Source organism: Epinephelus moara, chromosome 4 (assembly GCF_006386435.1).
Source record: "Epinephelus moara isolate mb chromosome 4, YSFRI_EMoa_1.0, whole genome shotgun sequence".
In the NCBI taxonomy this organism is placed as follows: domain Eukaryota; kingdom Metazoa; phylum Chordata; class Actinopteri; order Perciformes; family Serranidae; genus Epinephelus; species Epinephelus moara.
The window spans coordinates 26,038,146-26,051,656 of NC_065509.1; the positions used below are offsets into that span (position 1 = coordinate 26,038,146).

General features: G+C 39.7%; 1 protein-coding gene across 1 annotated transcript in view; it reads left to right on the forward strand.

Annotated features, from left to right (window-relative positions):
* Positions 1 to 968: 968 nt before the first annotated feature.
* Positions 969 to 13,511, forward strand: part of ccdc88b (coiled-coil domain containing 88B) — a 77,175-nt gene continuing 64,632 nt past the window's right edge. Inside the window, exons 1-3 of the mRNA XM_050042742.1 lie at positions 969 to 1,196; positions 2,473 to 2,621; positions 5,622 to 5,730. Coding sequence (XP_049898699.1) covers positions 1,137 to 1,196; positions 2,473 to 2,621; positions 5,622 to 5,730 — 318 coding nt within the window. The 5' untranslated portion in view covers positions 969 to 1,136. The remainder of the gene's footprint in view (positions 1,197 to 2,472; positions 2,622 to 5,621; positions 5,731 to 13,511) is intronic.

The following is a 13,511-nucleotide window of genomic DNA, read 5'->3' on the forward strand; positions in this document are numbered from 1 at the left end:
AGTTAGGAGGTTACTTAACGTGGTTTTCTAAGATTATTAGGCTACAAAAAACAAAGTGAATATGCAAATCGAAAATGAAAATAAATGAATTTATTGTAGAAAAGAAAACATTGTCAGTTCTTGCATATTTAAGATTCCCTGTGATCAAGTGAAATATGACACTGTTGTATACGTACAACATCAATAATCTGCAGCACATCTGGTTAGATATTGAGATAGAGAGGTCTGTGTGACAGCAGTAGACCCACACCACAGCCAGAATGAGTCTCTAGAAAAAAACACTTGCACTGCAGATACAGATAATTTCTTAAAATAGTGTTCACTGTGCAGGAAGTGCAGCATCTAAATAAAAGTAGGGCTGCTTGGTTACACTTCCCCCCAGTGATTTTGTTTTGGAAATGATGCAATGCATCATTTTTAGATGGGCAATTAGGAACTTTCCCTTCAATTCACCAGAGGTCGCTGTTGCACAGTGCCTGAATCTGAGTGGACATGAGACAATAATGAGAAAAGTAAAGCTCTCACAACTTTAAGGTGATCACTGTCAAGTCTAAACCTTTGTCATTGTTGTTAACCTGTTGGGTATTAAGCAGAAATAACACAGTGGCAGTCATTTCCACACAGCCGTTTGTACATGTAGATGTCATTTATTCATATTGTGTCGAGTATTAAAACAATAGGCCTGTTTTAATAGTGTTCAGAGCGCACAAAAGAAAATGTTGGCTAAATCTTTAGCGTTCTGTTAGGATTATCTAACTCTGCACGCAAAACCCAATGCAAATTTTATCATATTTTGCATATTTGCCGGCATTTAGTGTATTTGAAGATCTTTGTGTGTGTTAGTCGGTGTATGGAGGGCGTGCGAAGACGTCGGCTAAAAAAAAAAAAAAAAGCAACGTGCGTTTTCAAAATTCCGGTGTGGTTTTGCAATGAAACTAACTGTCACACAGTCAGAGAGGAAGAGACAGCGAGGTGGAGGGAGGGAGGGGAAGGGCCGCAGAAATGTCAAACTACTTCACTTGATGCAAGATGGATTCCCTCTCTCTCTCTGTGATCCATTGCATTGTTGATAGTATTTTTTAATTAGCCGTCTTCTGTAGTATTTCACAGTTAAGTGTTTCTCTCTTGACACAACAATGGACTCTAACATCATGGAGATAATAGAGGAATTCATGGAAAGTGCGTTGGCGCAATGGGTACGTCATTTATCATTTATCACTTCCAGTTAGAGAAAAGGTCATTATTTCTAGAGGCAGAGAGAGAGAGAGGAGAATAAAACAGGCCGATTCGTGTGGAAACTGTAGAAATCCGCCTTGGACAATGAATGACCAGTTCTGCAGTAAAACATTATTACCAGTCGCAAATAGGTTATGACATGGTATCTTTTGGAGCAGCCTGCTTTCCAATTCTATTCACAAGAGTAAATATAAAAGTAGGCGTTGAATAAACAGCAAAAAAATAACCTAGATACTGCTTTCTGGCTGTTGTGTACAGCAAAACAAACACCCTACTTCTCCTTTTTGGCAGCTTCCCTTGCCTCTTAATGACCAGGCTTTTTTTTCTACCAAAGCCTTGACACTTCCGTGTCCTTGGGCTGTTTCTGATTTGAGAATAATACAAAGTTATCTGCTATGTATTCAAGAGTCTCGCTAAAATCAGTGGAGGATTTGTTGCACTTGTAACAGACTGGATTTCCAGCTGGGTTTACCACATGGGAGACCAGTCAGCCCAGGGCAATACTTCATCCTGGTCAATAAACATTATTTACATTATAGAGCAATATTGTTCTGAACCTTGAAGGGACATTCTCTGTGTTGTTGCCCCTTTCCAAAGCGAGGGTCAGAGGTCAGGTTCAACAGGATGCCCGCAGCTGGTAGGGGTTTAGTGTTTGCCCAAGGGCACTGAGGGCAGCAGGGCAGTTATTCACTGACACGAGAGCTTCCACCCTGCTCCACATATGCTGAAGGACGTCCACTGTAACCCTGCCACCCTGTTTATCCTGTCGCACGGGGTCTCGAGCCGCTCTGCCTCACCTTATCAGCCGAACCAACTCGAGCTTGTTACTCTGTTTACCGACAGTGCAGTTTTTAGAAGGTGCAGGTGGGAATAAACCTCATTATATTGCAGTTTGCATTGGCACAGCTCTTCTTAGCAGAGAGGGAGACCTTGGCTGCCGTCCTGCTTGGCTGCCTGTCTCTGTGAAGTGCTTCCCAGTGTGAGAGCACAGATCCCACCTGTCCAGACAGGTGCACCAACTCAAGTGGCTTCCTGTGTGAAAATGTTTGCACCTCTCCATCTCCCTCCTCTCCCTCTCTCTCTGTACCTTCTCTCTGCTCCTGTCACTGTCTTCCTTATTTGTCCACCTCCTGCTACACACTCATGCCACCCTTTTGTTCTCACACACACACACACACACACACACACACACACACACACACACACACACATATAATCCCTCCTTGTCACTCGCAGGTTCAGCTGTTTGAGAAGATGGTGGAGAGGGAAGACGGCGTCCCGCTCTACAGCCAATACATGGAAGTAAACTCAATTTCCCAGAGTGCCCGGGATCGTTACATGAGGCTGACCAATGGGATTTTCCTCAATGAGATCATGAGGGTCATGTAAGATTGATCAAGACTTTTCTTGCTTTATTACCTTGCAGCCATTAAACAGAGAACTTGACAAGGGAAAATAAAAACTAATTTGATGAACATGTGGGGACATTCCTCAGTCAATCTGTAGTAGGAGAGGTCCATTTGAATTAAAAAAAAAATAAAACAGTGTAAAGGGCTCATTTTCAGCCATTTGTGGAACATTTTCATTCAGGAAACAGAAAAAGTTAAAAAATGCAAAAATGGACCCACAAACCAAAAATTTATTTTGGAATAAAGAACTATTTAAAACCATTAAAATAACTAAGTATGACTTTTAGACATGCTAACGGCATGCCTCTAGGGATGTTGAAATATCTCAACAACTACTGGATGTAATAATATTCCCCACAGGATGAATCCTACTGACTTTGGTGATAGCTTGATTTTTCCTTCCACCATGGTATTAACATTTGTGTTTTTAATGATCTGTCTCCACAATATTGGATAGATTACGATGAAATGTGGGACACACAGTATTAGCGTGCCCCAGGAATGAATCCTAAAATCCAGATATTAGTTTGCATTTTACCACTCACAGTTCCCTCGTCTTAAAGTCAACAGGTTTTTGGTTAGATGCCTGAATTAAGGTCTGTGGTTATAACAAACTTAAAAGACTTTCACGTTTTCTTCTACAACATAAAAAACATCAGTAAATACCCCACTCGTGAACTTCAAAGCTTCTATGTGTCTTAAAAAAGGCAGTTGCTAACAAGTGGCTTAAAGAGACTTCAGGATGTCATCACGCCGAGCTGCGCCAAACATAGCTTTACAGTTTTGTTATAGTGTTGATGTGAGGTCATGCAGTCACAGTGTAGTTTGTTTATAGCCTAATGTCAGCTTTTTATTTCTGCCGATTGCATTTAGGCTTAATAATTATGAAAGTAGTGTTCATTTGTGAAGATTATCTTGCTGAGCAGAAGGTATCATAAACATTGGCTTGCCACAGAGCTAATTTAAGGCAATAATCCATATCCAATGGAAAAATCCCATAGGCTTTATGACCAGGGAACCAGGGTGACACTAACTTACACGTCACCTACAGACAAATGTAATCTCTGGAGCAGTCTTTAGAAGTCAGGATACATATTTGGTGCTCCCCTAACCAGGTCCTCTTGCAGCCAAATTTTCCAGTGGCCACTCGCAGTATTGCAGCAAAAAAATAAATAAATAAAAAAATCCCTGCAGCCCAAAAAACATTTTCCCATAGACTACCTTTGTAAAAGAAATGTCTGTAAAACTGCTGACAGCACACCTGTAACTGCAAACATGGTCAATTACGTCTCTCTCTAATGAATTTTCGATCCATGGAGGTTTTATATTCGTAAAACTATTTCGAACAGAGAAAAGCGATTTAAAAAATCTGTGACATCATCGCAATGTGAAGACTATTAGCCAAGCGGTAACTCACAGGTGGGGCCAGCAGAAACACTACTACACTTAATTAGTGGGCCACGTACCCCATAAGCTAGGAACTTTTTAGTGTATGTGCCAGGTTCCATTGGACTGAATAGGCTCCATACTGGGGTCCACTATCCAGTTATTATTATCAGGTCGACGATTTTATTTATTTGTCCAGTTCTCTGTTTTATGACCAAATACCTGCAAAACTAATGAGACTAACTTTGTGCTTATCGCTAATTAACAAATGTTAGCATGCTGACATGCCTAGCTGGTGAACATGGTAAACTGAAGACCTTGCATTGTCATTGTTAGCATGGTAGCATTAGCCTTTAGCTCAGTACAGTCTTATAGAGCTGCTAGCATGGCTGTAGTATCCAGCATCATTATCAGGTCAATGTTGGTATTTGTCCAGTTCTTTGTTTTATGACCAAATAGCGGAAAACTAATGACATTAACTTTGTGGTTATTAGCAAATGTTCACACGCTGATAGGTCTGACTAAGCTAGTGAACATGGTAAACATTAGACCTTCTTAACTTTAGCTTGTTAGCATTGTCATTGTTAGCATGCCAACATTAGCCTTTAGCTTAGTACAGCCTCACAGAGCTGCTAACATGGCTGTACAATTTATTCTGTAGCTTGTCTAGCACCATTATCAGGTCAATGTTGTTTTGTCTAATTCTTTGTTTTATGACCAAACACCTGCAAAACTAATGACATTAACTTTGTGTTTATTGCTCATTAGGAAATGTCACTACGCTGACATGCTAAACTAAGACGGTGAACATGGTAAACTTTAGACCTACTTTACATTAGCTTGTTAGCAAAATAGTTGTTAGCATGCTAGCGTTAGCCTTTAGCTCAGAACAGCCTCAGAGCTGCTAGCATGACCGTAGAATTAGTTCTGTAGTTTATCTTTGTGTTTATTGCTTATTAGCAAATGTTACTATGCTGGCACGCTAAACTAAGAGAGTGAACATGGTAAGCATTACACCTTCTTAACATTAGCAAGTTAGCATTTTCATTGTTAGCATACTAACTTTAGCCTTTAGTTCAGTACAGCCTCACAGAGTTGCTAGCGTAGCTGTATACTCTTCTTTTCTGTACTTGCAACAGATTTAATAAAACATTCATCACATTCCCTTTTGTAACCTCACATTGTTCTGCAACCTGTGTGAGAGGATGGCATAAATGTAGGACCTGTTCATATTTGCTACAAATTTCCAGGGAAACATCAAATGAGGCTCTGCGTATGTGCCACCCTGCTAGTCATCTCGGCTGAATTCCTTATCTTCAGCAGAATTAAACCCTTTCTCTCTCAACAGACAAGATCTTAGTCAGTATTTGCCGAACAGCTGATTAATTCGGTCTGACCTAAGCCTCCTTATTTCAACAAATAATTGCATGTGGATTCTCACAGCCTGCTTCCCAAGCTCATTAAAATTTTATTCACTCTCTGCTTAAATGCACCGTTGCATGAGAATGTCTCAGCTGGAGAGTCGTGTGCTGGGCTGTTTGATCAAGCTGCAGTAAATACACCGTCGTGTCTTTTCTTTGTTCGTCCTAGAGACCCGAACCCCAAGGTGGAGCAGCTGTACAACAGCGAGAGAGACGATCACATGCTGAGAGTCCAAAACTTTTCCATTTTAAATCGACACATCAGAGCCTTCTACCAGGTAGGGGAGGGTCGGGGGTGGGGAGGGTTAGATCAAGATAATCAGGGACAAAATCAGATGTGATGGTCTGAGAATTAGCAGAGAGTCTCAAGAGTTTTAAACATTTCCACTCTAAAATGCATGAAACTTGTTGAATGTATAATGAACTTCCAGTCCAATTACACACTTTTACTGAGACGGAATTTGCAAGAGATTTTGACCAAAATGAAAGTAACAAAAGTTTCTCTTTTTCTCAGTTTGACTGCATTTTCAGTGCACTTCTTTATAGACAATATTTTATAATCAAGGTATTTTCATTTTAGTGATGAACACCTAGAGAGTTATCATCCAACTTTACAGTTCCCCTCAGCCTTATAGAAATTTGTAGTGTCTTTTAGCTCACTGTTTGGTTTATAGTCTGCAGTTTTACTGTTTAACATTGTTTCCAGGTGCAGCAGGCAGCTGCTTTCAACAGAAAGCTTTTAACAAATCCGTCATATGCTACCTGCCCAGCATCAAATTCCAGACAATGTTAGCAACTAGCTGGTGAACAAAGTAGAGCATGCAGCTGCTGAAGGGAAAATCGTTCTCTCAGGAGATGCTGAAGATAAAAACAGAGCTAAAGGTAGACTGTATATCGGACTTGTATTCATCAGGTAGACAGAAACATGATCTGTAAGCATTTGCCAACTTGGTGGCTACCTCCACCAATTTCTAGTGCCATGAAATTGTACAATTATGAAGGTTATATAAAAGATTCTGACTTACCTCTAAGCAGGTGTTAAGATGGCATATCTAGCCGTGTAGGAAGACATTGCAGCCCGCAGGAGAGAGAGCACATCTCAGGAGACTGACATAACTAACGTTTAAAGAGATTGACAAACAGCTCATCAGCTGTTTCTGACTGCCATGACATTCATGTGCGTGGAAACAACTTCAGCGCTTTCCCCATGATACATGAGAAATAGGGGTGTGTCAGTATGCTGATTGCAAATAGGCGCCTGTCAATTTAGAATGATTCTGGTTCACTAACATATGCACAGTGGTAAGAACAAAGTCTGCCTGGTGTGCATGCCTCATAAATGCAACAGTAGTTTTATGTGCTCATTAGCTGTGCAAAGTAAAAACATTTCTTCACTCATATTGGTGAATGTGACCAACTGATATCACTCATATTACTCTTATATATATACTCTTATGTAAGTTATGAAGCTACAGCCAGCATAAAGCATAAAGACTAGAAACAGGTGGGAACAATTAGCCAGACTCTGTACCATTCTTGCTTACTAATTACCATGTTATGTATTGTTTGTTTTATCTGCATTTGAAAAACAAAGTGTAAAAGCAACTTCCTGGAGTCTCAGACCTGAATTTTGGTAAAAGTAAAACCTCAACAAAGCTTAATTGTATATTTTGATACCTTGTCAAACTTTAATTATTAAGTATTAAAGCTTGAAATTAATATCTCAGCAGTAAGGCAAGTCATCACAAAGAGAGGTAACACTGAGGCAAAATGGAGACAGACCACACAATCATTTGGAAATGGTCTGGTTCTAGATTGAGCTCCATCTGATGTGTTTTTTAAAAAATGTCTTGAATAGCCCTATTCACTTTTTCTACCATTTCCACACAAAAAAACACACTAGTGTAATGGCTTTTTGTGGACGAACTGAAATGACTCCTAGTTCATTATAAATAGAGGAGTCTTGTAAAAAAAAAAAAGCTGAAATATCCTTCTAAAACATAACTCAGGGCCACACCAAATGGCGAGGGAGCCGGGGTGATGGAGGAGGGCTGGAGAAGCAGTTGTCTAGCTGTAAGGTGGTAGAAACAAGAGGACAAGATGTAGCTCAACTGTCAGTCTCAACACACAAATGTTTTGCTTAAGGGTAGAAAGTCTTGAAGTGTGTGCACCGGGTGACGGAGCATTTGCACCAAAGAGAAGATGAAACAAAGGAAATTTCCATCCTTGGCAGACGTGTCCCTGCTTATTATCAGGCGGACGGGGTGAGGAAAGAGTGGAGGAGTGGTGAGCTGAATATTTTAGCTGCAGTTGTGGTTAGAGGCTTGAGGAAGGAGAGTGAACAAAAATCAAATAGCAGTATCATGCATTTCATAACGTGCATTGTAGACGCCTGTGGCCATGGAGGAAATGACACAATTCTTTCCCTGGAGGATGATTCAAAGGCCTCTGTTCTCAGCAAGAGAAAGCCTCCCCAAACAGTCGTCAGGTGGACTGAACATGCGCTGCTTAGCTTGTCACACAACACAAGAACACGAGTCTACAAGGTTTCACTTCCTCATTTTCAGTGAATCACTAATGTCCCTTGAAAGTGCAGAGCAGCACAAGACGCCGGTGATAATTGGGAAGCTCATATTAGGCGGTGTTACACTAGGATCTCACCTGGTGCACTCAGAATGTAGTCCACTGTTACTGTTGACGTTTAGTTCCACTTTGGTCATGGTTTTACTTCCTGCTGCTCGTTTCTGACGTCCTCGTTGCTGTGTATTTGTTTGAGTCTGTGTGTGCGTGTGTGTGTGTGAAATACAATGACAAGAGTGAGGTGAGTGTGAGCCACAGCAACAATCTGCAGCCTAGCAGGACTTCATTTTCTGTGCTGTGACCTCAGTGTCTCTGATATCATATATATAATAATACAGAGCTATTTGTAAGATGACAGGTGTGAAGGCAGAATACGTTTACAGTATAAACACATAAATACACTACAGTATGTTCTGTACAAGTGTCATCTGAAAGCAACTGTGTGACACATAGAGTATTGTTGCAGCTACTGTTTTGTTCTGTTCTGTTTGTTGTTTTATATTATATTCTATTTCAACTGTTCAATGCTACTCTTTTCTATTTTTGTGACTCTATTATGTTTGTTCTTTTCTCTACCATATTATTTTAATCAGTTAGTTCTCTTCTCTTCTCTTCTCTTCTCTTCTCTTCTCTTCTCTTCTCTTCTCTGCTTTTATCTTGTCTTATCTTCTGTTTGTTCTACTTTATTTGGTTCTATTGTGTTCTGTTTTTTTCCTCTCTTCTATTCTTTGTTCTAATCCGTTCTGTTCTACTTTATTCTGTGTTGTTTTTTTTCTCCTCTATTCTATTTTATGCTGCTAGTTCTCTTCTAGTCTATACTGATTGTTCAGTTCCATTTTGTTCATTTTGTTCTGTTGAGTTCTGTTGCATTGTATTCTCTTCTGTTTGTTGTGTTCTACTCTATTCTATTTTATTATCATCTGTTTGTTCTCTTCTCTTCTATCCTACCCTACTTGTTCTACTTTATTCTCTGTTTTGTTTGTTGTCCTCTCCTCTATTCTATCCCGTTAGTTCTGCTCTATCTGGTTCTATTCTCGTCTGTTTGTTCTCTTGTCTTCTATCCTATTTGTTCAATTTTTTTTGTTCTACTCTATCCTGTTTTGTTGTGTTCTTTTCTTTATTTTATGCTGTTTGTTCTATTCTAGTCTATCTTCTCCTATTAAATTTTGTACTGTCTTCTATTCTTTTTCTATTTTATTTGTTCTCTTCTCTTCTATCCTACCCTGTTTGTCCTACTCTATTCCATTCTATCCTGTTTGTTCTATTCTGTTTGCTTCTGCTCTATTCTATTTTGTTTTTCTTATCTCCTTGATCCTGTTCTATGCTGCTTGTTCTATTCTAGTCTGCCCCGATTGGTCGATTCTATTCTTGCTGCTTGTTCTATTCTAGTCTGCCCCGATTGGTCGATTCTATTCTGTTCGTTCTGTTCTGTTGGGTTCTACTGTACTGTATGCTCTTCTGTTTGTTGTGTTCCACTCTATTAATTCTTGTTGATTCAGATCTGCTCTTTTCTTTTCTCCTCTTGTCTCTTCTATTTTATTTTATCTTGTCTGTCCTATTCCATCCTGTTTGTTTGATTCTGTTGTATTCTATTGCGTTCTATTCCATCTAAGAGCCTGTAGTGCCTCTGAATGGAGACACTTAGTTTTCAGCTTTCTGTTAATGGGATTTTAAATGTTAATTTCTCCTGCTTTCTAATTTATTGACCTTCTACATTCAAAGATCTCTGTCCTCAGTAAGCCGGGATATTTTTAAGGCTTCTGAACATCCCCATAAATGATGTTTGAATTAACATAAAAATCTACAGATGAAATCTGGTTTGCACATGTGAACAAAGGCAAAAAAAATAGATAAAGGAAAAGCGAGACAGCCAGCAGAAGCATTGAAAATCAAAACTGTCTGCGGGTAAAATGAAGTGCAGCACCAATCCAAACAACATAAAGAGGAATTATTGATAGAAAGATGGAATTTGGAAAAGATAATGTTGCAGATGGATTTTAATTCTCTTCAGCACTGCAGCCAGCAGCTTGATGAGAAATGTCATTCCAAATTCAGGACTTCTCTCTACAACAGTAGAATATTTTCAGAGGCATGCTCACTGAGGGATAAAGGCTAATTCCTTCCTTTTTTTTTTACCACGATGTCACCAGAAAACAAATGAACCTTGACAAAAACTGGCCTGGAAATCATATCATAGCACAGATAATGACTCATACTGTTAATCTCTTACTTAAGCAGGATGTATAATTGTTCCAAGTGATAAAATATAGTGCAGGAGAGATTCTGGCAAACACCACCCAGTATGTATTTTGGCTGTATGATGGGAGGACGTCAGCATGCCAGCAACAAGCAGCCTCTATATAATTTCTACTCAGGTCTGTTTGGCATCATGAACCATGAGCTGCACAATGACCAACACAGAGCTGCAGTGGCTAATATCCTACATGCCCTGAAGGAACACAAACTTCAGGTTGGCTGCACATGCTTCTGATGCCAAACTCACATGACGGAGTTGCTGAAGGGAGCGCTTACCTCTTGGTACATTGCCTTTCTCACTGTACAGTTTATTAATTACAGTCAACAGCAGCAGCAGCAGAGAGAGAGCTGTAATTGTGACTTGCTTCTGGTGATTTTGCACCAACGGATCGCAGGAGGATGTAAACAGGCTTTCGGAGCAGTTGGGAAAGGAGCTAGCCAACATTAGAGTGTGGCTGTTTGACAGAAACATTTTTAATTAACAGGGAAATTGTTCGGAAGACCAAGTAAAGTAATGAAGAATCAGGCGGATGACTTCGCTGAAGTTCTTTTAGCGAAGTCATCGGTCTGATACTCTGGTGTTGCACTAGATGGCAATGTAGGAGGAGGAGGAGCAAAGCACTGCAGGTCCACATGACAGATACTTGTTTTTGCTGCCAGGAAAGCCAGGTTTCTGGACGGGGGATGTCTGAGGCGTCTGCCATCCAGCTTGATTAAACGTCATTTAGAATCTGCCAGGAGATTTGTCCAAGATCGTGAAGCAGGAAATAAAACAAGCTGACCACAGTGTTGGTGGGCCTTCTGCTAGTCCTGAATCACCCCATTTACTCCTCAGCACATTGAAAATGCTTTCTAGCACAGACCATGATAGAAACATCCATATTCAAGAGATTATTTAACTGATGGGGACTGGCTTTAGCTAATGTTTAAGTGCTGTTTTTCCAAAATGCTCTCTGTTGTAGTTTGGAAACAAAAGAGTATATCTTTTCTGTGTTAAACAAAAACCCTCAGGTGAGATACTATAGTGCCTGTAAGCAGTCAAGTTCATCACTTGACAGTAATAAGCTGCATTTTTAGCCACGACAAGCAGCTCCATGTGTCACCCTGTCGGTCAGTAGGTTGGTTGGTTGATTGGTTGGTCAGTCCACCAAAATTTCCCCACCTTTTGGCACAGTTTTTGCCTTGGAGTCTGAGCTTTGGCATGGAGTTCAAGTGTGTGTGTATGAAGGTGTGTGTTTGTGTTCATGCCAAATGACTAAAACACACACACACACACACACACACACACACACACACACACACACACACACACACACAGATAGACAGACTGACACATTAACACATACAGACACACCATTTTTCCACATCCCTTTTTATACTCATTAGCCTGTTGTTATAGCGAGGCATCAGTGGATGAGTGAAAAGTGTGTGTGTATGAATCATAGACTGTTTATAAAGAGGGACGACATGTCTCCACTTAAGCCAAAATATCACTGCTGGTGACGTCATTTGAGCCAGAGTCTGCATCAAGTTACCACCCAAAAACCTGCCCAACCAATCGTGAGCAGCACCACTGAACGCGAACACACCGATTGCGATGCATAGCTGTCAATCATGATGTCAGATCCCCTTTATATAGCATCAAATAACTGACTAGAACCAAATATCAGAAAAATGAACACTTGCACATACAACAGTGAAATAAGAACTACCCTACATGGCATAAAACCATCTTTTGTTGAAAATGTATTCAATGTTTACTGTGTTATTGTTATTGATCATTTGTACATATAAAAGTGACAAATTATAGATCTGGTACAAATCACTCTATATAGAGAGTGGGTAGGGAACGTGCAGGTGAGGTTGGAAACCCTAGGAGGGCTTATAAATTGACCCCACCTTGACTTTGTTTAGTCTAGGAAAATGAATAATGTACATCTTATTACTGTGGATTTTAGTTTGGCCTATGTTCCATCTGCTAACATTGGGGGAGCGGGGTTTCTGACCCGATGGCTTTACCTTTGGGGAACTGTCATGTCGTTCATCTTTACATACGGTCTGTGGTGTGAACGCATGAATGCATGGATGCATTCCTGTATGTGGTTGCAGCTACTGTGAATTCACACTTGTTTTAAGTAGAGCATTTTATTTTATATGTGCATCTGCCAGTGGGCCATCACTATAAGAGTATAATAATGTTAATTCCACTACAGGAGAGACCTGATGTTCTCTGTAATTAGGTGGAAAAAAATATGTGCATATATAGGTGAAAGCATAGGAGAAAAATAAGTTAGAAAATACTGGCATTTAGGATATCAGCAAAAATCCAGTTATGTGCATCCCTGATGAAAACAGTTACATCTAAACCAGGTACAAACATAGTTTAAAACCTTGCCATTTTATTGACACACAACATAAAGTTTGGTCGTTGGGTGGAGCCATCTTGTATATGTTTTATTTGAAGTTTATGTAACACAAACATGCAGCTCAGGCTGGTTTGTTGAGGTTCTGAAAACAAAACTATATGCACAAGTTAAAAAGAAACACAAACTTTTCAAAAGAACACAAGGAAATCAACAAAAGAAAAGCTGTTCTACCATTATGCTTTTAAGCATGAATCTACCCATACACACAAACCAAAATTAGTGCTTATCAGTGTCTAATCATTATTATATTTGTCCCAACATACACATTTTAACAATATAAGTAGCTCAGGGTACTTTAAAAAGTCTATTCCCTGAAACAATGAACCCCCTCTGCACTACTGGACTTGGTACAGTCCAGGCCCCCCTTTACTATAAAGCCCATTGGAAGCTCTCACTTCCTGCTTGGCAGTTTAAACCCACAACCAGCAGGTAACATGGATGGAAGCTCATTTACAAACATTTGGTTGATTAAAGTTGCTTGTAACTAATACATAAATCTAAATGGGATGTATTAATAAATGAAATGAGTTTTTATGTAATTAAAATTGTGAATGATGCCAGTATGGACTAGATGGTATCTGACCACTGTGGAACCTGCTCTTAAAGAGGACATGTTAGCAACGTGACAAACTTTGCTTAATGCTTGATTCAGACTTTAAGCCAATATTGTCTAAATGATCCCCAGTTCAATATTAAATGTTTTACCTTTTCAAACTGACTCTTCCTGATAAATGAAAATTTGAATGCATGACGCTCCAGGTCCAAAGAAGAGTGAAAGCTCCAGTAAAGCTGGGTCT